Source organism: Pectinophora gossypiella, chromosome 7, assembly GCF_024362695.1.
Source record: "Pectinophora gossypiella chromosome 7, ilPecGoss1.1, whole genome shotgun sequence".
NCBI lineage: Eukaryota > Metazoa > Arthropoda > Insecta > Lepidoptera > Gelechiidae > Pectinophora > Pectinophora gossypiella.
In genome coordinates, this window is record NC_065410.1 from 6,026,769 (window position 1) to 6,054,024 (window position 27,256).

The 27,256-nt window shown below is 37.8% G+C and overlaps 2 protein-coding genes across 2 annotated transcripts in view; one reads left to right on the forward strand and one right to left on the reverse strand.

Annotated features, from left to right (window-relative positions):
• The window catches only part of LOC126368574 ((11Z)-hexadec-11-enoyl-CoA conjugase-like), a 293,092-nt gene that overhangs the window by 103,799 nt on the left and 162,037 nt on the right, over positions 1 to 27,256 (reverse strand). The window lies entirely within an intron of this gene.
• Positions 1 to 27,256, forward strand: part of LOC126368573 (acyl-CoA Delta-9 desaturase-like) — a 57,420-nt gene that overhangs the window by 15,553 nt on the left and 14,611 nt on the right. Inside the window, exons 4-6 of the mRNA XM_050012624.1 lie at positions 10,865 to 11,027; positions 16,900 to 17,073; positions 24,872 to 25,057. Of these exons, the coding sequence (XP_049868581.1) occupies positions 10,865 to 11,027; positions 16,900 to 17,073; positions 24,872 to 25,057 (523 nt within the window). The remainder of the gene's footprint in view (positions 1 to 10,864; positions 11,028 to 16,899; positions 17,074 to 24,871; positions 25,058 to 27,256) is intronic.

A 27,256-nucleotide genomic window follows, 5' to 3' on the forward strand; every position in this document is an offset into this window, starting at 1 on the left:
TTGTAGTTTCGCGTTTGATTGTAATCTCATCTTTTTTGTCGTGACTTGTAATAGATTTGGCATAAACTGAGGGTGCCCAGTTGGGCGCGAAACTCGGCTCAGAGCGTCGTTTGAGGAGATTATATCGTCACTGAAAAGACTACGTAAGCGTAAAATGCCATTTAAAGAAAAAGACGTTTAAAGTATTTTTTCGTTATTTTAGGTACTACAACTTATAATTTTTTACCCATTTATCCAATTTAGATGACGTCAACGTAAGTTTACATTGTTTTTCATTTTCTATCTACTACATGGACTGCTATTTTAGGATATTTTGGCGCTCATGTAATTTTGCCTTTCCAGTGACGATATCTGATAGAATTAATCGACTCTAGTGGGTGACAGCGATAAGCGCCGAATGTAGGAAATAGTCGACCATACCGGCAGGGTTGGTATCGGGGTCCGGAAGTGTTAGTTATTTGGGATACGAGATTGAATTTATACATAATGTACTTGTATGTATGTATGGTAATGACTAAGTATATAATCATTTTTCAATATAATATTATGACTTTTACTTTCAAGGTCATCAAACTGCTTCATCATTGGGGTAAATTGGTGGGGGAGCAGTATGTGAAGTGAAAGTACCTACCTACTAACCTATATTCTAGTAAGAGTCATTGACTTTAAACGTTCTTTTCGTAAATTAAACTTACCTAGTTAAGCGTCCAGACTACCTGGAGAATGCGCCACGTTGCACATTCACCAAGATAAGCTCATGAAGCGTCTAGACTGCCTAGAGAATGCGCTACGTTGCATAAGATAAGCCGTGATGAGATCAGACGCTTGGTCCCTTCCCATTAGTTTTTAAAGTAGTCTTAAGCTGAACTTCTTTTAGAGAATACGTGTGTCTTATTCTAAATAAATAGTTTTAATTTCAATTAAATTGTCTTTTTTAAAACAGTCCTCTCACCCCGGGTGATTTATCTGGCGCAGCCGGTAGGATATTTGCATTAAGGCTGCACCTGAGGACTAGAAAATCGGTCGTCGGGTCAAAAAAGTCGCAGATATCCACGAACCAAATAAATAAGTTAAACACAAGTGAGTGAGTGGACAGAGTGAAAATCGTTTTCACATAATACGAGAGACACATAATTCTACGAAGTTCAGTGCAGCTTTATCGTGGAGGATATGGCAGTGAGCAGATTGTGAGTGACTAATTCGCATTCCACTTCTTATGCTTATCTATTCCTGTTAGTTGCGGGCTCAATTATTAATAAGTGAACTCTATAGCTCTATATAGTTTGTTTCGGTTAACTTCACTGAGATAAAGAATATCTGATTTTCACATATCGCACTAAAATAGGTGATAAGTGAACTTTTAAGTATTTTTATTACTTTTGTTTGTTACATTTATTTTATTTTGTGTGTGTTTCGTTATAAAACTAAATATGGCTCAAGTAACGTTAGTTCCCAAAGAAATGCTGTGTTTGATACCGAAGTTTAGTGGTCAACCTGAACAGCTTAATTTATTCTTATCTAAAGCTCAATATGTACTAGATAGTTACACGATACAGGGTAACCTTGCTCAGAGCACATACCTTTTCCATTGTATAAGTAGTAGGCTTGTAGATAGAGCAGCTACCCTTATCAGTGAGAGACAAGACATTACGTCCTGGGATGCATTGAAATCTGTGTTACTTCAGCATTTCGGTGACCCACGCTCAGAGGAGTGCATTAGTATTGAACTCGAGAGCATGAAAATAAAGTCGGGGGAGTCCTACAATGAGTTCTGTAACCGCATTCAACATGTTCGCAGCGCCTTATTTGCTAAAGTAAACCGGTTGACCGACGAAGGCGTAAAAGCAGCCAAAATGATCATTTACAATAACAGCGCGCTCAATGTTTTTCTATATAACCTTCCGGAAAACCTAATACGTATTGTTCGCCTAAAAGGTTGCTCCACTCTCGAAAATGCGTTAGGCATCGTAACTGAAGAGGTGAATTTCCAGCACCAATATAACTCTAAACACAAACAGTTAACTTCAACACATAATGTACAACCACAAAATTCTCAAAATGTTCAACCCCAGAATTTTAAATTTAATATTCCACAAAATACACCTGTCTTTCGACCAAGTGCTTTACAACAGTTCCGGATGCCATTACCTGGAAATCCTCAATTTAAATTTGGGATTCCACAGCAGATGGGCTATAAGCCAAACCTGACCCAAAACCAAAATAATTTTAAACCAAACCCTCAATTTAAATTCGGTATTCCCCAACCTCAAGGTTTTAGACCCAACCTCAATCAAAACACACAGGGTTTCAAATTCGGGATTCCCAATCAGTATCGGTTCGGGATTCCACCCCAGCCTCAGGGATACAGACCCCCTGTAAACAACTCCAAACCATTGGACACTGATGTCTCTATGCGAACAGCAACAAGACAGTACATGTTAGATGAACCTGAAGGTAATAATAACCTTTTCTATAACTACGAACTTGCGGAAACTTACTGTCATCCAAATGAAGGAGATTATGAAGCATATTACGATCTGTATGAAGAGCCGACCAGCTCGGAAACAACCAAAAACTACCCCGGATTTTCACGAGCCGGCCGCACCCAACAACCCGAGATAGTAAATCTTAATTGTGATAGCTTATTAAAATCACCACACATCAACTTACCTGAGATAAATGCTCGTTTTATGATAGACACGGGAAGCACTCGATCGTTTATCAGCCCAAGGAAAGTTGACGAGTTCTTCGCCAACTATAAGTTCTTCGAACCCTTCGAGGTTGTAAGCACTCACGCTCGTAGCAGACACGACGAAGTCATCGTCATACCCCTTCTGAAAACTTTTAAGAGCATGTTACAACATAAGTTTTATGTTTATGACGTCGATAATCGCTACGATGGCTTGATCGGTTCCGACCTTCTAAAACAACTAGGCGCCACAATCGATATGCAGAATCAAGTTCTCCGAACGAAAAATGTAGAAATACCAATAATATATAACCCACCATACGAAGTGCAGCTTCAACCACGTACTGAAACACGCGTGACGATTCCTACGGACCTGAAAGATGGAGAGGCGATTATTAATTTCGTAGATTTCGGTAAAGACGTGCGTATGCCGAGCGCAATAGTGACATGCAAAAATTATTTCGCGACAACTGTAATACAAAACGCCTCTAGAGATATCGTCACATTAACTTTTTCTAAACCGTTGCACGTCGAAAAATTCGAACGAAATGAATGCAACATCAACTTTACCACGACTAATATCGAGATTGACGAATTACTGAAAGACAATTTAAAACGACTCCGGCTTGATCACATGAACAAAGAAGAAAAGGATAAAATATTTAAATTATGCCATGAATTTCGCGACATCTTTTATTGTGAACAACTACCGCTAACTTTTACCAACGAAGTAAAGCATAACATTCGTACAAAAAATGAAGATCCCATCTATATTAAACCATTTAGACAACCACCAGCTCAAAATCTGGAAATAGAAAAGCAAGTGCAAAAACTCCTCAAGGACAATGTTATACAAGAATCCCATTCACCATGGAGTGCCCCAGTCCACCTCGTCCCAAAAAAAATGGATGCCTCAGGCGAGGTCAAATACCGAATGGTAATAGATTACCGTCGCCTGAATGACGTCACCACCGATGATAAATATCCACTGCCCAACATTACCGATCTATTCGATAAGCTGGGAAAGTCTACATATTTCAGCACAATAGACTTAGCAAGTGGATATCATCAAATAGAAGTTGCAGAGCAGGACAGACCGAAAACAGCCTTTTCTACACAATCGGGACATTACGAGTTCACTCGCATGCCGTTTGGACTCAAAACAGCTCCGGCCACGTTCCAGAGGGCCATGGATAGCATTTTAAGAGGATTGCAGGGTATACACTGTATGGTATATCTTGACGATATCATTGTATACTCATGTAGTCTTCAGGAACACATAGAAAAGCTCAGGAAAGTTTTCGAACGGCTCAGAGCAACTAACCTTAAAATAACCCTGGATAAATCCGAGTTCCTCAGGAAGGAAGTTCTCTACCTTGGCCATGTCATTACAAAGGATGGACTACAACCAAACAACGATAAGATAGAGGCTGTTCTCAATTTCCCATTGCCTAAAACACCTACCGAAATTAAGAGTTTCCTTGGCCTCGTGGGATATTACAGGAAATTCCTGAAAGATTTCGCCAAAATTACACGACCCCTAACAGTCTGTCTGAAAAAGAAAAACAAGGTTGAAATCACCGATGAGTTCAAAGCAGCTTTCGAAAGATGCAAAGAGCTCCTCGTAAGCGCCCCTCTACTTCAGTTTCCGGATTTTTCGAAACCATTTGTGTTAACCACCGATGCTTCCAACTTTGCCATCGGTGCAGTACTTTCACAGGGACCAATAGGAAGCGACAAACCCATTGCATACGCGAGCAGAACTCTCAATGACGCAGAAACTAAATATAGCACCATCGAAAAAGAGCTTTTGGCCATTGTATGGGCCGTAAAACACTTTCGTCCGTATCTGTACGGCAGAAAGTTTACAATATACACAGACCACCGACCCCTCGCATGGTTGAATTCCATGAAGGACCCAAATTCCAAATTAACAAGATGGAAGTTGCGACTTTCAGAATTCGATTTTGACATTATATACAAAAATGGCAAACAAAATAGCAACGCGGACGCGTTATCCCGTATAAGGCTAAATGCTTTAGGTAAAGACGATACTGAATCCATGCAGGTGAATGTAGACGAATCTGAAAGACGATTACATTCTTACTTGGATGATGTGGTTTCTGAAATTGAAAGGTTAAGTAACGCGCAACCAAATCGGGAAGACGAAGTAATATCAATAAGCAGTGGAGAGAAAGAAGAAACAACAAAGCATGAGTTAGAAACTGAGTACCCTATATTATCGCCTTCTGAAAGCACCATTACAATACCAGAAGGAACGATGAGTAACATGTCTCTATCACAAACTGTTCATTCGGCACCAGACATGGACACAAATGGCATACCTATTCTAAACGAAGCCATAGACTCTAAACCTAATCAGATGTTAATTTATACATGGAACAGAAACGAAACGGCTGTAAAGAATATCTCTAGTAACAATCAAAAGATATTAGAAGCACATTTACCAACAAATAGGCCAGATTTGGTCACTCAATTCCTAAAAGAATATGTAAAACCGAAAACTAAGCATTTCATATATTTTGAAAATGAAATTCACCGTAAACAGTTTACACAAGCGGCTATAAAACTTTTTAGAAAAGGGACAGTCAAACTATTTGAATGCACTAAAAGAGTTATACATGTAGAGGACGAAGAAGAGCAACGACAAATTGTTTTAAAATACCACGAGAGTAAGACATGTCATCGAGGAATCAACGAAACTCTCATGAAGCTGAAACGCGTATACTACTGGAACAATATGAACATAACAGTCAGTAGCGTGATAAACGCGTGTGAAATTTGTAAAGCAATGAAGTACGACCGCAAACCATACAAACCTGAATTGCAGTTGACACAGACGCAGACAAAACCTTTCCAAGAATTGTTTATGGATTTGTTCTCAATAGAAGGGAAATACTTCCTGACCATCATTGATGCGTTTAGTAAACTAGGACAGGCTTTCGAAATTCCTAATCGCTCTACACCGGAAGTAGTAAGAGCTCTGATAAAATACTTTTCATTCTACGGTGTCCCTGAGAAGATAAGCGCTGATCCCGGATCAGAGTTCAATAATACATTAATGAAAGAAACGTTAAAATTTTATAAAATAAACTTACACATAGGGACACCTCATAACCCGAATTCTATGGGCATGATCGAAAGATTTCACTCTACCATCCTAGAAATTTATCGCCTTGCGAAATACGAGCAGAAAATTACGGACGCAACTTCGATCATGACATACGCAATAATGGCGTACAATCACACCATACATTCGACAACAGGACTTACACCTTTTGAAGTCGTATTTGGACATACCGACTGTACTAATGCTTTTAACGTCGAGTTTGACAAATATTACACGCAAAAACTGGTAGCCGAACACGCGAGACGAACCAAATATCTGTATAAATATATGACGGAGGAAATGCTAGAAAAAAAGGAAAAGGTTAAAGAAAGACGGGGAGGAGAGACAGGGTTTAATCTAGCAGAAGGAGACACGATATTTATAAAAGGGGTAAACACAAGACGCGGTAAAGATAAGCCCCGGTTTCAAAAAGCAGAAGTGGTTGGAGAGATAAGTAGGAATGTAGTACCTGTCGATGTTAGGAACCGTAATACCAATGTACCTATTAAGGACATTCGTCGTCCTCCACAGGGTCGTGCTCCTGCTGGTGGTCCAGTTGAGCCAGAGCCAGGAGGAGGCCAAGCTACAACGGATTGAACACAATCCCGGGATACTTCCTGTAAAAGAGGGAACTGCTATTATAAGTTACGATAAGTGGATAATAATTAAGAATCTAGATTTAAGTTTAGTATACGATGATATAGAGTTTAATTTCAACCGCTATGCGAACCTCAACAAACACGTCCTAAACCATTTTGGCAAGAATGTTTTTAATTTCGAACTCGCGAATGTCAAAAGTCAAACTGATCACCTAAAACACATAACTTTCACTAAACTCAGACAATTAAATCCATCAAAAAGAATAAAACGTGGACTACTAAACCCTTTAGGGTCACTTATAAAAGTAATAACTGGCAACTTGGACAATGAGGATGCTGTGAAGTATGATAAAATGTTAAATGAACTCAAAACTCGACAAATTTCAGAATTAAAGAAAATGAGTCTGGTCACTGAAATGTTGGGGACATTTACGAATAACAGCAATGTAACAAAAAATAATTTCATCCAATTGGATAGGGAAATTTGGGACATTAGAAAAATACTGAATGAGTCAATGACAAATTTTACAAACAATAGATTAATTCATATTTACAATTTATTTTTACATAACTTCCAAATGTTGTATATCAGATTGGATGAAATAGAAACAGCAATAGCATTTAGCAAAATGGGAACTCTCCACCAGTCAATATTAGACACTGACGAATTTGTAACTGTTTTAGGAAAAATTGAACGTAAAGAGAGCCTTGCATATCCCGTAAATTATGTAAATTTAATTAAAATAGAGCAGTGTGTAGAGATTAAGGCATATATCAAAGAAAATCAGATAGTCTTTATCATCGAAGTTCCCTTGGTCAAAAAGGGAATATACGATTATTATCACGTCTTTCCTCTACCTATTACAAACAACCTAAATCAATCCGTCCTAATTATCCCAAAACAACCTTACCTTATTGCGAATGGTTCGAACACATTCTCACTCACCAAACGCTGCAAAGAGTTGGAGAGAGGCTTCTTTATTTGCTACGAAGAACACATTCCCCCAAGATCCATGGAGGATACCTGTGTGGCGGACTTAATGAAGTTTACTATGAATATTACCACCTGTTATCCTATCCTGGTGGAAGTGAAGACAATTAAAGTAGAGCCCATACAACCTAATCGATGGATTCTCTACTCTAAAGCCAACATCCTTTTGAAGACACGCTGTGGAAGTGAGATGAGCAGAATCTACATCAGAGGTACTTACCTGGCTGTGATCGATGATAACTGCGAACTAAAAATCGATGACGTCACACTGAGGCATCATAGTTCCGAAGCATCTCCAATACTATATCCCAAGTTACCTCTTATAAATTTTCCGGAAATCCCAACTTCAGCAGCAGCATCGCCCTGGAAGCCTATCAACTTGGATGAGGTCGACCTGCGACATCTCCAAGTGTTGTCGTACGCCCTAAAAAAAGCTGACAGTGTTGTGCTAAGTGAAAGTGATAAAAGTGTAAGTGCGGTAAATATAAATAGCATTAGTATAGGAACTCTATTTTTATATATAATCTTAGTTTTAACAATTTTTATCGGTATCTTCATAACTTTAAGAAGACGTCGAAATTCTCAGTCTCAAAAATCATCCCCTGAGAATTTCGAAGTTATGGAGGGAGGAGTTAAGCGTCCAGACTACCTGGAGAATGCGCCACGTTGCACATTCACCAAGATAAGCTCATGAAGCGTCTAGACTGCCTAGAGAATGCGCTACGTTGCATAAGATAAGCCGTGATGAGATCAGACGCTTGGTCCCTTCCCATTAGTTTTTAAAGTAGTCTTAAGCTGAACTTCTTTTAGAGAATACGTGTGTCTTATTCTAAATAAATAGTTTTAATTTCAATTAAATTGTCTTTTTTAAAACAGTCCTCTCACCCCGGGTGATTTATCTACCTACTTTTAACCGAATAAAACATAAGGTGATCAATTTATGCTTATGGTAAAATAAATTACTTATGGTTAAAGAGAATTTATTTCTTATTTCCAACATATTACATGTCATTTACATAAGAAACAAAGTACTTACATTTGTATACATATAAGTTCAATACTTTGGTTTTCATATACAGTCTTTTTAGACGAAATAATCTGTTCGTGGGCGTTTTGAATAAAATTAATTTATGTAGGTAGGTATCTTCCAATTGTTTCTGAGCTTTATACGTACAGTGCTCCCTTTGACGTCTTTTATGTGAAAATATGTACCATTATTTTTATCTTTGAAAATTAATTAACGTAACGTAAACATGTTTATTCATTAGTCTATAAATATTATGATCAGAAACGAAGTTAAATGTGGAGTAAGTATTCGAAAATTTTTAGAGTAGGTAGGTAGGTACTTCCTAAATAGTCGAGTTTTACGTTTCTACATGCTTAGTCGTTACACTGGCCTTTTCACGGTTCCGCCTTGTGTATCGATCTTCGCACTTACAACCTACATGAAAGAAGAAGTCAATAATATCCGATCCTATCCACTTATTTATTGCAAGGGTATATTCATCTTAATTATCGTACCTCCAAGGAATTTAACTTCATGGCGGAACAATAGGAAAGTTTCCAACTAGTCAAATCTAAACGTCAAAACACGAACTTACTATGGAATTTGTATGAAAACGCAACCTGGTGACGTCACAGAAAAATGTGACAAAATGTCGCACATAAATATAAGTATCATTGAAAAAGACAACGTTTTTTGTCACCTTCAGACCTGTTTTTATTTAGTACTTAATCAGAATTTCATAATTTATTTTTGACAAAGGAAACTACACCATTATAGCCTATTTATTGGTTAGTTGGAGAACTTATCGCAATACATATATATATATATATTATATTATATATTATTATATAATATATATATATATATATATATATATATATATATATATATATATATATATATATATATATATTATATATATATATATGCATTGATTTTATTCACAATTTTGAAGCAACCTACACACAAAAGGCTGATAGCGATAAGCATTGAATAAGGGAAATTGTCTCTATCGGGGAGCCAAAGTTTAGTGTGTGAGGGATTGGCTAATCAGGTCGTCGGGATCGTATTACGTCTTTCATGTGTTTCTGTGCCGTCCCTTGACAAAATATAAATATTGGGAAACCGCAACTATCAAGATTCGGGTGGTAGGTACCCTAGTATTATCCCGTTTTTAACAAGGTCCGCTTTCAATTTGAATTACAAATTTTAGATTTTCCTCGAATGGCAATCACTACTATTTACCTAGCTAAAAATAACCATCGATATTTCTACCGACAACCACAAAATGACAGTTAGTAATATAATAAAATTTTGATTGCGTAAACAAACAGTGATGCCACAAAACCGAGCGTTTCTCAAATTAATCAACTTAGTTGCCATCTTGAACCTTCATTAGCTCGCCTGAGTCACGGCTAAGAGAACTCGATTCTTTGTCTAAGTGAGTTTTGTTTTCATCTAAAAGGAAAATATTTTTCGATCAGGGAGTTAAAAAGGCCACATCGAAGCAATTCATCTAAAAAGCAATATTGCAATTTGACATTTGCGCACATAAAAGTAAGTGCGTAATGCCATAAAATGTCAAGAAGAAACTAAGATAATACTATTATAGGTATACATGACAATACAAGAAATATTAGCATAACAAAAAATATAAATTTTACAACAGGCCCGGGCAGAGAAGCAATTCATCATCATCCATCTGCTCTTAACCCACCATATATTTCTTCCAGTCATCTCTGCCAGTCGCCATCTCAGTAACCACACTCTTCACACACTATCTTTCAAGCAATCCATCCACGACTTGGATCGTCCATATGCCTTTAAACAATTGGGTATGAGACTGGGTCAAAGATAAATTATAAAATGCTAATCTAGAAATTATGAAGAGACAAATACTGAGAATTATTGAGGACAGAAGAGGCAAGATGATTGGATACCTAATAAGACACGAAAAATTTATTAAAAACGTCATAGAAGGAAAGAGAGGAAGGGGAAGACCAAGAAGAGCTTACGTGAAACAGATTAAAGAAAAGTTTAACGTCGTGTCTTATAGAGAAGTCAAGGAATTGGCCTTTGATAGACTGGAATGGAAAATGCTAAACCGACAAGAGCGTGGTTAATTGATGAAGATGAATACTTATAGAAATAGAAGCCCGTAGATGATCAAAAATCCATCTTATTTCACTTTTCGTCTTATTTTCGAATTTTATTTCCTTTGACAGCTTTTATTAACGACGTCACAGGACACTATTATAAACTTCGAAGAAAACTTTCGTTTTGACCTTTCGCAAAAAGTATCTTATTTGACTAAGTTATCTTTTTTTTGACGTGACTTATAATAGATTTACCGCGGATGGCATTAACTACTTGGCCGAACAAATTGGGAGCGCTGAAGGCTCTCACCCGGTGACTAAGTTATCAAGTAGCCTATTTCTTGTGGTTTCAGCACTCCTGTTCTCAGCGTTGTCGGGTATGGGTGTGACGGCTGGCGCGCACAGGCTGTGGGCACACCGGGCGTACAAGGCTCACTGGTCACTGAGACTCGTGCTCGCACTCCTGCAGACCATGGCCTTCCAGAACCACATCTACGAGTGGGTGCGAGACCACAGGTAAGACTAAACATTTATTTTTTGACAACGCATTATAGGCTTTCCTCGGATGGCATTAATTACTTGTAATTTTGCTGCTTTCGTCCATTTGTAACTGTAATATCCTTCTTCTATCGTATGGGTTGTGAGGTGAATTACCAACCTCATCAACCCTGGTGTCAGGGTTATTATAGTCGTAAGACCGAATGTTCTTTTAAAATCCAAAACCCATTGTTTAACTATTGAGTCTGGAAATCTCGGCGTTAAGAGGTTATTGAGCCGCCAAAGGCCCCTGACATGGCTCATGTAACGACTACTTACTTACGTCAGTAAGTAGTTACCGAGACCAATGGCTTAATGTGCCTTCCGAAGCACGGATCATCTTGTTCGGTACTGTACTACAGCTTTACTTTATTTTTTATTCAACAAATGTCTTTTAGGAAACTTTTAAAAAAGTTACTACAAGAAAGGAATTCTTGTGAATAGGCGTCTGGAAACTAATATTAGACAGCCAAACTAAAATTGTATTACCTACAACATTTTTAACAACGTCTGCAGCCCTGTGCCTAGGCATTTTTGTAGCTAATTTTCCTATATTCTATAAAGGCTGACGACCTCTGTGGTCCAGTGGTTGAGCGTTGGACTCACGATCCGGAGGCCCCGGGTTTGAATCCCGGTGGGGACATATCACAAAATTCACTTTGTGATCCCTAGTTTGGTTAGGACATTACAGGCTGATCACCTGATTGTCCGAAAGTAAGATGATCCGTGCTTCGGAAGGCACGTTAAGCCGTTGGTCCCGGTTACTACTTACTGATGTAAGTAAGTAGTCGTTACATGAGCCATGTCAGGGGCCTTTGGCGGCTCAATAGTAACCCTGACACCAAGGGTTGATGAGGCTAGTATTCCACCTCACAACCCACACGATAAGAAGAAGAAGGCTGACGGCACCATTTTCACATTTTTAATTGCGAAGGAGTAAAGCGACAACCCAGTCTGTCTGTTTTGACCACCGCGTGTGTGTTGGTACATACGATTCCCTTTTGTTGCATCGTTTACGGCGAGATTGTCCAACCCATCCCGCATCGAGAAGATTATGTTGGTAAAGATCTAATAGCGGCAAGCACTGAAATACTCTAGTGGGGCCAGTATCAGGGTCGTGAGGTGTGAGTTCAATGGTCGCCATGAGTAACACCAATTAGTCCATATAATAAACACCATTTACATAGTTCTTACTTGCACTCCAGCAACGTGTTGAAGTATACTCTATTACACTTACAGCGTGCGCGCGCCATGTAAATATGAGTAGGTACTGCTTCGCTAGATACGTATTTGGATAGGGTCTTTAGTTTCGGACCGAAAATGGTACGGATGGTGCGAATCGACTAATGCCCTTCGGTCTTTCGCACCGCTGTCATTGGACCGGTGCGAATTACCCAGGTATCTTTTGAAATGGATCGATTGCCCACTCCAATACTTCGCTGTTTGCATTGAAAAGGAGGAGGCGTGTGTTGGACGTGTAAAGGCAAAATAATAATGTATAGTTAACGTAGACCAGTGACTGATAGGTATCGGCCATTGCCACGTGTTTGCATATTGCGCAATACTTTGCACGCAAGTGTGGAAGTTTGCGAAAGTACCAGCAAGTCGAATTATATTGCATGTAGCGTTCAAACTCTGCATACAAGTATGTGAGTGTTACGTTTCTTGATTTTCCTTCAAAGCTGAAAACAATCTCGGAAAAAAAATATTTTTGAATTTTGGATTTTTGTTTCTTAAATATATTTTTTTATTTTTTTCGACGTTACTCATTATAGATTTGCCACAAATAGCAATAACTACTTGGCCGGAATTATGTACATTTCGATACATTGACATTGTACCTATAAACCCACGCTGCTGATACTTATATGGTTCATTTGTCCGGCCAAGTAGTTAACGCCATCTGAGGCAAATCTACAATAAGTCACATCAAAAAACTAAGATACTTATAACTAATTATATAAGTGAGCTGACCCTATAAAAGTCTTCAAACAACTCTAAGGTCCTTATGTTACTAGGACACCATGGTGGCGCAACCATGACACTTGTCACCAACAAAATGTATTCCTTTTCGAGATCATCATCACCCTAACATTATCCCGTTTTTCACAGGGTCCGCTTACCTAACCTGAAGATTTGACAGGTCCGGTTTTTTACAGAAGCGACTGCCTGTCTGACCTTCCAACCTGCGAAGGGAAAACCAGCTCAATACAGGTTAGGTCACATACATCCGGAAATTCATTTCTCGGGGATGTGGGTTCCCTCACGATGTTTTCCTTCATCGCTGAGCACGTGATAATCATTTATGATCCAAACAAGAATTTGAAAACAAATTTGACACTCATTGGTTTAGGCCTGTGCTGGATTCGAACCTGCGACCTCAAAGTGAAAGACAAGCGACCTCAAAGTGAGATACTAGAGTTAACATGGTTATTTGAATCTTAACTCCTGAATTCCCTTACTTACAAGTTAGACATAAGCCGAGACATGTATCCTATAGTAGGGTAGTTCCCAACTAGTCAAATCTGTTACTTTTAACTAAACGTCAAAACACGAAATTACAATGAATTTGTATGAAAAAGCAATCCAAAAGCGAGTGACGTCACAGAAAAACGTGACAAAATGTCGCACTTATGATAATCATTCATTTCTTCTTTCATTCATTCATTTTTTCTTTAATAAATAAATAAAAAAGTTAAATAGAAGAAAGAGAGCGTTTTTGTCATCTTTAGATCTGTTTTTATTTAGTAATCAGAATTGCATAATTTATCTTTGACCTACGAAACGACCCAATTCCTATCTGGGTGTATGAGTCAGCAAAAGGGAACTTACAGTCTTTGGTACCTACTGAAGTTCTGGGCAACAGTAACTGTCAGTACTATTCAGAGGCGGAGGATAGGAGTCTTAGTATGGCTTTTTAATAGACTACTCTGGGCGCCATCCCACTTGCGTCAGACAGAGTACTGCGGAGCGGAAGGCAAGAGGGAAACCCTATTTTTCCTTAAAAAAGTAGCATGGAAAATGCTGCATCGACAAGAGCGTGGCTCTTAAATTGATGATGATGACTGAAGTTCTAAAATGGAAGTTGCTAATTAATTGTTAAAGAATGTTATCCCGACTCGAGATTGCAAATTCGAGATCCCGCGGGATTGGAAATATCAATCCCGATCCTCGCGAGATCGGGATTGCATTTCCTACTAATCGTCCATATTAGAAATCCACCGGGCGTATCAAGATATTATTTACCTTAGCAATTATATTTATTATTGTGGCGACTGCTTTTGTTAATAAAAGTCATCATCATCATCAGCCCATTAACGTCCCCACTACTGGGGCACGGGCCTTCCTTATGGATGGATAGGGAGATCAGGCCGGGCCCAGTGCGGATTGGTGGTTATTAACGACTGGTAGTGCAGCCGGGACCAACGGCTTAACGTGCCTTCCGAAGCACGGAGGAGCTCGAGATGAAAACTTTTTTTTTGTGGTCACCCATCCTATGACCGGCCTTTGCGAAAGTTGTTAAACTTCAACAATCGCAGACCGAGCGCGTTTACCGCTGCGCCACCGAGCTCCTCGTTATTTAGTAAAAGTATTATTTATTAATTTATTATCCTCTGTCGACGGTTATAACATGCTCGGGATAATAGACAACCCAATTATATTAAGCAGAGTCTTTGAAGCAGTGTGGATTTTAGGCTCACTATTTTCCTCTTAGATTATAATTATTATGATAATTACATATTACACCCGTTTTCATACGTCATTCAGCTAATGCGTTTAGGAAGCCAATGAGTCGATTCTCCTCCACTTCCTATGAAAATTAATTGACGAAGGTTACGTTAACTTCTACGATAACGTACCTACTGAATGTTTACGTATTGGAAACTTCGATCGTGTTCGTAACCTACATTTTGAAATGAACAATAATATGTATTTGAATGGGGTTCGCTCGATCCAAATACTTCACATAGATAAAACAATAAGTTTTATTTTACCTGAAATTCACTCTTTTCCCCTCTGTGACATTTATTAAAACAAATAGCATCACGCTTGTATCTCCAAAGGGGTAGGCAGTGGTGTATAGTACTTTATCTTCTATAAATATATAAAAGGAGAAACTGACTGACTGACATATCAACGCACAGCCTAAACGGCTAAACGTAGGCACTTGAAATTTGGAAGGGACGTAGCTTAGGTACCGTAGAGGTGTACTAAGAAAGGGATTCCCGGAATTCCCACGGAAACGGGAATTAGCGGGAAAATCCTTTTGTATGAAAAATCTAAACCGCTTAAGTCAGGTACCATAGTAAACTTAAAGCTTAGTTGCAACAGGATGTTGCATAATTCCCACGGGAACGGGAGTTAGCGGGAAAAAACATTTGTATGAAAAAATCTAAACTGCATAAGTTAGATTCTTGATGATGCACTCCCCACACACAAAGATCTCTCTTTTATAACACGCCACGCGGACGAAGTCGCGGGCAAAAGCTAGTATCCTTTAAAGTTATTTAAGTCTCTAAATCTATATTTAACACTTTCAAGGATAGAACGTCTACGGACGTTCCGATTCCAAGGTGTCTTCCTACCAATAGGTAGTAATGAATAATAATAAACCATCAATGACCCATGGTCTTTGTCCGTGAAAGGGTTAAGTAAGTATATTTGGTTGGTTCGCTGAAATTCAAATATGAAATACATGTAAAATTGGATCTGTGGGCCAACAGTCACGTGCCGTTTGACTTAGGTATATTCAAGATGAGATTGTTCACTGATTTCTCTGACAAACTTTTCTTATAAATTTATAATTAATTATATCAAATTATTCCCAACGACCATTGTGATTAGTTGTAATTATAATTTAATCAATTCTTTGTAATTCATTTAATCTATAAATCAGAAAAGAAATACTGTCAGAATTTTTCCATCGTGCAAACAGTAATATTAATACATACTTTCTGTTGACCGATGGGGATAAGTTAGTATTTTTATAAAATTGGTGTAATTGTAGAACAGCATGTTTTTTTAATTGATGAAAAACATGAAAGTAATACCTTAAACGCTAAGGAGCATTGCTAAACCCGACATGGGTTTGTCTCAACGCACTTTAAGCATCGGTCAGCAATCATATATCATATATAGAAGGGGGTTAAAATGGCCACATCGAAGCAATTCATTTAAGAAAGCAATATTTTTGTCATTTGCGCATAAAAGTAAGGGCGCAATGCAAACAAATGTCAAATAGAAATATTGCTTTCTTAGATGAATTGCTTCGATGTGGCCATTTTTACCCCCCAGAGATTTATTTATCACTACATAGCATAAAAAAGTCGCTTTTTCTGTCCCTATATCCCTATGTACGCTTAAATCTTTAAAACTACGCAACGGATTTTGATGCGGTTTTCTTTAAAAGATAGAGTGATATGAGGAAGGTTTATATGTAAATAACATCCATTAAATAGTGAAAAAATACTGTTATTTTGAGCTTTTTAATGTGATGTCGTAAATAATTTAATATTTTCCTTAGCTTTGCACCCGAGCGAAGCCGGGGCGGGTCGCTAGTTTATTTATAAAGTACAGCCATATCACATACATTAAAACATTTTTACAAGTAGCCTAAAAGCTTAACGTGCCTTCTGAAGCACAGAATCATAATTCGCACAATCAGCGATACAACCTGCAACGTCTTATGCAATAAAAAAAACAATCTCAGAACGTGATTCTCAACAATGTCCCCATCGGGAATCGAACACGGACCTCTAGTTCGTGAGCCCAATGCTCTAACAACTAGACCACGGAGGCTGTTAGTAAATGTGATATTAGTAAAGGAAGGATCTATTTAATTCTGTTGCAGAGTACATCACAAGTTTACGGAGACAGACGCGGACCCTCACAATGCTAAGAGAGGGTTCTTCTTCTCCCACATGGGCTGGCTGATGGTGCGGAAACACAAGGCCGTGTTCGAGAAGGGAGCCAACGTCGACATGTCCGACTTAGAGAAAGACCCCATCGTTATGTTCCAGAAGAAGTGAGTAAATATGAATTCTACTATGACACACACACCCTCACAATGCGTTATATAAAACGTCCGTACGCAAGCCGTAATTACAGCAACAAGTGAGCAGAGATAGAAGTGATTAAACCACAACTATTAGCTTCTTTTGTAAATATAGTTAATTAAATAGAATACCAAAATTATGATGGCCAAAAATATAATAATAATAAATAATAATAATAAAAATAAGTTTATTTCTCACTCACAATTACAGTAAAACTTAACATAGTACTACTCACAGTGAACATGTGTCTTTTGTGAGAGAGACTGGTGTCCATACTAGACGGAATGCTTGTGTTACGGATTGCCAGGCTCTCTTCCTACCTATTTTCATAGTACATGGCAAGGCATTGTTATAGAAATAGACTCTTTAAAATTACAGCTATAGGTCTGTGTATGTTTGAGCCCTACGACGCGAAGTGTCTTGGGATTCCACTAACAACTAAATACATGTTCATGTTTTAAATTTTATACTTTCCATCATAATTATGGTTCTTTATAGAATGAATATAATTTATGGTTCATTACTCTGTACATCATCAGCCCATAACGTCCCCACTGCTGGGGCACCGGCCTTCCCTATGGATTGATAGGGAGATCGGGCCTTAAACCATCCCGCGGGCCCAGTGCGGATTGATTACTCTGTACAGTATAAGCAATACTTGACTAGATACGTAAATACTATGTATCAACTTGCAGTCGAATACCCACTAATTAATTAAACTTATATGACCTTACATATTATTATCATCTCTGCTTGAACAGTATCGAACAAAGGTGAACCAGGATGACAGTAAGGTGTATTGTTTTAAATAATACAATGCTTGATAGTAAAGGCTCGACATGAGAGATTCTTACGAATGATGGGTTTCCTATAAAGGTCCAAGAAGAAACAAGGGGCTTTGAAGAATCGTTTACTTGTCATTTCGCTAATTTATAGAGAGTTTTGTTACTTATATTTTGTTACTTTGTACAGAGGTTCCTGAACTTTTAAGGTAACGGAACACCCACCAAACACCTTTTATTTTATGGAACCCTGTATCAAATTATCGCAAGCCAAAAAACATTGTAAAATATTTTAAAAATAATACACGTTTGTTTTAATTTTTAATGGGAAGATTGAAGTTATTTATTTATCTGTTTATTGTATGTGTACAGTTTATTGGATGGATGATGATGATGACAATAAACTGAGAAAGAAAAACACGAAGACAAGTTGGTTACACACAAAACAGAAACGATCCAGCTTATCCACAAAAAAATGTTTCACTATTTTAGAAATAATTTGTTCGTAAGCATGTAGGTAGTTCGGTATTATCCGAAGAACAATAAATTCGCGGCACCCTGATGACTTTTCTAACGGAACCTGTAAGTTCCGCGGAACCCATTCTACAAATCGTTGACGCGGTATAAAATGGTTGTGAATTGAATTCCTTAGGATACAAGTTTAATTTACCTTATCCAACTGCCAGGCTACTGACAGAGCTTAGCTTATTAGTGTAATTTTCCCCCATTTACGTCCAATCTCTGACTAATTTGCTTCGGGGGACTTCTTTTTCTTTTTACCCGACTGCGGCGAAGAAAAAAGAAGGGTTTTGTGTTTGACCGCTATGTATGTATGTAAGTATGTATGTAACTTCTAAACCATGCAATTATAATAGTAGTTACAGGTTATAGGTTATGTGACGTCACTCTAAATTTAATGTGGCGCCCTCTAGAGGACATAAAGTGAGGAGGAAAAACTTTTTTTCGAATGGTAGTGCGTTGGGTTATAAAGGGCTTAATTTTCACATTTCAAATATGTACATATTACTAGCAGTTACTTGCGGGGTTTCTTGTATTTACTCGATAATTACGTTGAATTGATAAAATGACTGCTCAGACATGTTCCGGATATATTTTATCTCCAAATCTTACAGAAATACGTATCAGAAGTATGTTATCTTAATAAATAAGTCCCCAAAATAATATGAATAAAAATATAAGTTTAAAAACTAAAATTCGACTACGGAAAGTCGGTGGCATTCTTCAGAATAGGTGCCTATTTTCTTGATTCATACTTTTTAGAGCGTGATTTTAGTTTTTAAACTTAATTTTTATTAATGGGAATTACTTGGACGGTCCTGCCTAGGTTATTGGCTGTCCACTTTAGTTAAATTTAATCACTAAAAATAGATAAAAATAAATCTTTAGTTCTTAAATGATCTTGGTGCTTAGATTATTTTAAATTATTTGGTTCTCTAAATTATATAACTTGGACTTGGGGTAAAAATAAATTATAGTACACTGTCTATAAAGTTTAGCTGCTAAAAGATAAGTTGACTAAGGGATTCTGTGGTCTGTAACGCAAATGACCTGACCCTTAATAGTCCATGGCAGATACATGATTCGCTAAATCATGAATCCCTCTCAGGGACGGTACTGAAAAGTATCGGCGTCCGAAGGACGTAATATACGATCCCGACGACCTGATTACTCTAGATGGCTAGAGGGAGACCAATCACCTCGCGATACCAAACACTTCAGAACCCTGATATCGACCCCACTGGCGTCGTCGACGATTTTCCTCATTCAGCGCTTATCGCTATCGACCCACTAGAGTCGATTAATTCTTTCAAATATTCTTCCTCTCAGACGCCCTGAGCCGAGGGTTGCGCCCAACTGGGCACCCTCAGGCCTGTTGTCTTAAATTTTGTACCGGGTGAGAGCCCTCAGCGCTCCCCATTTGTCCGGTCAAGTAGTTAATGTCATCCAAAAAAGTTAAGTCATGAAAAGTGGCATTTAATGAAATGCCCTTCCAACTTTACATCCGAAAGTTAAATATGTAATGCGTTGTTAGTTGTAACATTGAGAAACCAATTTATAAGTGAGTGAAAGTGTTAAAATTAGATTTTACAAGTGGGTACTTTATGCGTGTTTACAACATCAAAGGCCAAAAATTGCACATTTTAGGTCCAAGTAATTTAAAGTCAGCCGTGCACAAAATGGCAACTAATGTTTTTGAGTAGATATTTCCAACGTTACATTTTCTGGAAAAAAATGGAAAAAAATATCTTTAAGTATCTCTTGTAAAGATGTAGCCGTGTGTACCCGAAGGGGTTTTCTGTGCTACTATTTTATTTACTTATAAAAGGGATACTTACCCACAGGGCAAATGTTTTGGTCACATTTTTTTTCTAGATTCTTCTTTGATCAGTTTGAAGCCTCTGTAATGGAAAAGGTTTGAACAAAAATTGAAAAGCTTTTTGTAAATGTAATTTGAATAATTATCATTTTAACCGCCAGGAACAATTTCAGGGATATAATTTATAGCGTTGCTATACAAAATGATTAGTATTGATTTACTCGCTGTTAACTCTTACAAAGCATCGTTTCGTGGCGTGGTAACACAAAGCGCCTGTAGAAAATAGTAAGTTAACACCATTCATAGTTTGCTATTTCTGTCGAGCAGGAAATTTCAACTTGTGTACAAATTATTAGTAGTTATATAAACTTATCTCATTAACTCAACTATTTGATATTTATGTCAGTAATCAGAATATCTGTCAAGTACACATCACCCTGTACTAATGTAGGGATATGAAAGGAAAAGCTCCAAATTAGTTTCCGTCGTTTATTTCTATTTTTTAAAGTCCTCCTCCGTAATCTTTTTTCTAATCGTCCTCCTTCCCACACACCTCTCCTCTCTCTCTCGCACACTGTCATCCTTCCCTTTCACTCACCTTACGTTCTGTTACACGCCAAATCCCACACTAATATATTAAATCAAACAGTCAACTTAAGTTTTACATACATACCTTACTACACTAAATTTGTTTGTTTGAAGGTATAATTTACGACCCAACGAATATTAACACAGTTTCAAACTATACAATACAATGCAAAATCACTTTATGGCACGTAAAATAAACATTAAACAAATTCAGTAATATCATACAATAATTCAAATAATAATACATATTATTATAGAACCGTAACTCTCCGCTCCCCACCAGCGGCTGAGCTAGGTTTACCTCACCTCTCCTCAGTTTCACTTTAGTCTTTAATCGTATCGCGTCAGACATCACACACAGAGATGCACGTGTACGATAACGTCAATGTGTAGTGTCTGTGTAAAAACGAGATTTTTTGTATGAAGTGTGTGGAGTCGGGTAATATAAAATAACTCTTTATTTGCATACAAAATAAACATTACGAGTAAATATAAAAAATACAGTAACATAAATATTACAAAAGGCGGCCTTGTAAACAATCTTTGGGTATGAGAAATTAATTTATTGAAAATATGGTGTGGATGGAAGATAGTGCAAAATAAAAAGGCTTGGTGACAGACGGACGGACAGACAGACAGCGAAGACTTAGTAACAGCTTTTTAGGCAGTTTTTAGGGTTTCGTAGCCTAATGGCAAAAAACGGAACCCTTATAGATTCGTCATGTCTGTCCGTCCGTCTGTCCGTCCGTCCGTCCGTCCGTCCGTCCGTCCGTCCGTATGTCACAGCCACTTTTCTCCGAAACTATAATAGCTATACTGTTGAAACTTGATAAATATGTGTATTCTGTGAACCGCATTAAGATTTTTACTCTTTGGGTACGGAACCCTAATAAAAAAGACTGAAGCTCAGAAAGTCGTATAAAATACGCAAAAACGAATTGGTTATTTAACGATAAAGCAGCTCGAATTGATCTTGGAGATTACTTCTATTTAAAGATAAGTGTTTGTATTATCGATAAGTCGACTAAGTAGTATTAGCTGGCTTTTGTTAAATAAATGGGTCTGACACAGGCTGAAGAATGAAAGAAATTATTTATCATATGAAAGAAATTATTTATCATAAAAGGACACCACAAACACAGTAACAAAAAATACTATGTTACCTACTGAATAAAGGTATACCTACTTGAATTCGAGAAAGAAATGAGTACCTCATCTCCCTATCATGATCCCGTGTTTCACAGGATCCGCTTACCTGACTTGAAGATTTGACAGATCCGGTTTTTTACAGAAGCGACTGCATGTCTGACTTTCCAACCCGCGAAGGGAAAACCAGCCCAATACAGGTTAGGTCACATATCTCCGAAAATTCATTTATCGGGAATGTGGGATTCCTCAGGATGTTTTCCTTCAACGTTGAGCACACGATAATCATTTATGAACCAGACATGAATTCGAAAACAAATTCGACAATCATTGGTTTAGGCTTGTGCTGGATTTGAACCTGCGACCTCAAAGTGAGAGGCAAGCGTTCTACCAACTGGGCTACCACGGCTCATAGTCTGGGTGGTAGGTACCATAGAATAAATATGCTCTGGGTTTTTACTTTAATGCTGGATTCGAACCTGCTACTTCAAAGTGAGAGGCAAGCGTTTTACCAACTGTACTACCACGCCTAAATGAAATTAGTCTACTCGACGTTATTATCTAATTCACTAACTCGAGTAGGCACCAAACTAACTGTTTTAAGGCACCTAACTAAGCCTTCTTCTATCGTGTGGGTTATGAGGTGGATTACCAATCCCACCAACCCTGGAGTCAGGCTTACTATTGTGCAGCCGAAGACTAAATAACTTACATCAGTAAGTAGTAATCGGAACCAAGGACTTAACGTGCCTTCCGAAGCACAGATCATCTTTCTTTCGGACAATCAGGTGATCAGCCTGTATTTTCCTTTAATCAAACTAGGGATCACAAAGTGATTTTCATGATGTGTATCCCCACCGGCATTTGAGCCCGGGACTTCCGGATCGTGAGCGCAACGCTTAAACCTCTGGACCACGGAGGCCGTTAATTCCAGTGCTTGAAAGAATATTCTAGCTAGAGGTAGAGGTAGGTACTCTGCTAGTTTACCTTAGATGTTATGATCTCGCTTCCTCCGCACCGTAAAGTGTACACCGTACCGTACCACGTAAAATGCACACGTGCGTTAGTAGCAGCCGTGTAATTTAATAATGTTGACGTTGATGTATTAAAAAGTGATAACAGAACATAATTTCACGTTTATATCCAATTGGGGTAGTCAGAGGTAGATCCATCGCAAGATGAACAAAGCACACACACCCCACCGAGCTTTCTGTTAACCAGCAAAACCAGAGTGATAGGTTGTGAGCCGAATCGCAGTCTATAACGGTCAAACCAACTTTGTTAGTAAAATCTGCAGTTAAAAAAAAAAATAAAACATTTATAGTTGTCTATCCAGTGGGGATTAGAGAGAAACCACTGCCCTATTTTTCCCTAAAAAAGTAGCACGGAGAATGCTACACCGACAAGAGTGTTGCTCTTAAATTAATGATGATCTAGTGAATAACAAAAATACGTTCCTTTTTTTGCAAAATTGACCTTTTTTTCATTGAGGCATCACGTCGTCGCCATCAAACGAACCCAACCCCCTCATTTCCGCATCCCGGGGGCTTAATAAGGCCACATTGTTTTAAGTTTACGCGGTTATTATCATAATTAAAACACATAATAACGGGTTCTTACCGCGTTCATGGCACTTGCAACAGTGTCGAAATATCGGGAGTCTCATATCCCCATTTAAACGCGGTAAGAACCCGTTATTATGTGTTTTAATTATAATAAGGCCACATCGAAGAAATTCATTTAAAAAATCTGACTATTTCAATTAGGAGTCGGGAGCTTGTTTGTTTATTAAATTTTGATTCACAGCATCGCTAAGTCCAGCAGCTTTGTTTTGATAATTGGCTACTTGGCATATAAAATCTTTTAGTTACTGGCTCTATACGTCCACGATCAATATCGTGATAATGAACAAAATATAAATAACATTGTTTTAAGTTTACGCGGTTATTATCATAATTAAAGCACATAATAACGGGTTCTTACCGCGTTTAAATGGGGATATGAGACTCCCGATATTTCGACACTGTTGCAAGTGCCATGATCACGGGATGACTGATGAGATTGGATCAAAGTAGGTAGATCCATAATTTTCTACGGGCAGACATATCTATCTACCCTCTTTCTTTGTCGTTTGTTTATGTTTTTGATATCAGAATTCAACAGTGTCGGAATGCAACAGTGTCGAAATATCGGGAGTCTCATATCTCCATTTAAACGCGGTAAGAACCCGTTATTATGTGCTTTAATTATAAATAACACACACATTTACAAGGAAAACACTCAAAATTAAAGAGGCTAAAGCGGCAAAGTGATCTGTTTAGGTACCTACACGGAGTATTAGTGACACCGTATCGAATACAGAGGGCGTTGATTCAGGTCATGATTCTGAGTTAATATCAAATGGAATTTGACGTATTTTTAAATTCCATACTTTTGCGACGGAAAATTCCACTTGATATTGAATTATGATGAATGACATGATGGATCATCTGTAAGAGCGATAGGCTGATCCCCTAGCATCATACGGTTTATCATTATCCACCTTAGGACTATGTATCAAAAGTGGCTGCCAATAGTTTCTTGATTGTTTGTAGTTCTGCCCACCCCTTTGGGGAATACGGGCGTGAGTTTATGTATGTATATGTGTGTATATTGAATCATCCCCCTCAGTATTCGGTACTAACACCCTGTATAGATAATAAGTAGTAGTAGTTAGTCTCAACAGACTAGATGTTGTTTTCTTTTTATGGTGAATGTTGTGTTCACTTGTAATAGGCTCACACATAAGTACTGTCTTACTTTGTTTAATTATGTTCTAACTAAATGTTAAAATGTGCATAGTGATCCATAAATAAATAAATAAATAAATAAAATAAGTAAGTAGTAAGTTTCTAACTTAGAAATATCTTCCAGGACGTACATGGTGGCAGTCCCCCTATTCTGCTTCATCCTGCCGGCCGCGGTGCCAGTCTACCTGTGGGGGGAGTCTCCTTGGATCTCCTGGTATGCCGCAGCCATCACCCGGTATACCCTCACCCTGCACTTCACCTGGCTCGTTAACTCCGCCGCTCATATCTGGGGCAACAAGCCTTATGACAGGTAAGGATCGATACTTTTTGAAGTGGACTCCATGTTTCTTTTGTTATGAAAGTCAACTGGACGGGAAGAAATTTCTTTGTAGAGTACCCCTTACCAAGCTACCCAAAGCTAAGCTAAGCTACCCAGCTAGTAAACCCAGCCCCAGCTAAAGTGTACCCAGCTAGTTAGTTAAGCTTACTCGTACCATCTGTTTGTTGTGTTGGTATATTCCTTTTTTTTTTTTATTGTTTATTGAGAAAACCAACAGCTTACAATTAAATTTTAACAGTGGTAATGGTGCTTATACATAGGCCAATTATAGGTTTCCCTAGAGTAGTAGTACTTAATATTAATAAGAAGAGGGACAGTAGACCGCATAATATAAACATAATACAGGATAGTACCCGAAACAGAACCTTATTATCTAATATATAGGATACGCGTTACACATATTTATTAAAAATATAAGCATCACAAGGATATAATTATTCATACAAAAACATAATATGCTTAGATTAGATTAATTAAACTAATTATACACACGACTCACAAACAAAGATCACGCCATTAGAAGACTGTTTACATATGTACAAACAGCACCAATTGGGAATTAAAATAATAAGTAATAAAATAAAAAATAAAAGTGATATTGAGTTTTACAAAAAGTAATGATAAAAGTTCAAGTTAAGCATCATTATTTAGTTCAAGAAGAATTTTATATTTAAATGTTTCTTTCTTGTATAAAAATATGTCGACGTCAGAGAATTTTTCGTTATAAGTTTTGCAGATACGAGCAATGGCAGAATTGTTAGCATAATTACTACGATAACGCCTAATAGAAAAGACTATGTGTGTGGTATGTCTTGTACGATGCCTAGGCACGTTAAATGTTATTTTGGAGAGTAGGCATGCACTGTCCATGCGTCCGTTAATGATGTCATGAAGAAATAATTGGTCAAGAAGAATACGTCGGTCAGACAGGGTGGATAACTTATAATGAGCACATCTTTCGTGGTAGCTGTTTAGGAAAATTTTACTTTTATAGTCAAGATATTTTAGGGTTTTTTTTTGTAAGGCTTCTAATTTATCTATGTATTTATTATAAAAAGGGGACCAGATGATACTGCCGTATTCCAAGACACTACGGACATAAGTGTAGTAGAGTAATTTTACGCAAGAAATATTATTAAAAGGCTTACAAGTGCGCATAATGAAGCCTAAGGCATTATATGCCTTAGTCGAGATATAGTCAATATGCTCAGAGAAACTAAGCTTCTTATCTAAATAAATGCCAAGATCTCTAACCACATCAGCCCTCTGCACGGTACAATCATTAATGGTGTATGTAAAAACGATTGGGTTTAGTTTTCGTGCGAAAGAAATTATTTGGCATTTATCTGTATTAACAGAGATCCGATTTTTAACGTAGTATTCAGCTAGCCTATCAAGATCACCTTGCAATTTACGACAATCATTCGGTTCTTTAATAGTTAAATAATTTTTTTATCATCAACGTACATTAGAAAGGAGGAGTTTAAAAAGCATGAGCCTATGTCATATAAGTATGCATTGTAAAGTAGTGGTCCCAACAATGAACCCTGTGGGACACCCGAAGTAATATTTATAAAGTTTGACCGATAGCCACCAAGAACAACAGCCTGACTGCGATTACTCAAATACGACTCAACCCAGCGAAGCAAGTTGCCGTGGATGCCAAGACTATATAGCTTTTGAATTAGGATGATGTGGTCCACACGATCGAAGGCTTTTTCGAAATCGGTGTAGATCACATCAACCTGACCACCAGAGTCCATGTTTTCCAAAATGTCAGTAATAAATTCTGCCAAATTGCTGGAAGTGGAGCGTTTTTTTACGAAACCATGTTGGTTGGGAGGTAGTGCGTTAAATATTGCAGGGTAAATGGTATTATAAACAAATCTTTCTAACATTTTAGCTAAAACATTCAAAATTGATATAGGCCTATAATTAATTGCCTTAGTCATTGCACCTTTTTTATAGACAGGTATAATGTGAGCTTGCTTCCATTGTGTCGGAAAATAACCCTTTTTTCTTTCCTATTGTGTACAAACAGATAAATAAGCGTGTCGGGATCTCTCCTGCAAAATATCGTTGAGATGCACTTTGAATGATTTGTGCTACTAAATTTTACATACAAGTAACATAGTTGGCGAAGAGTGGGTACGTTGTACTGTACATCTC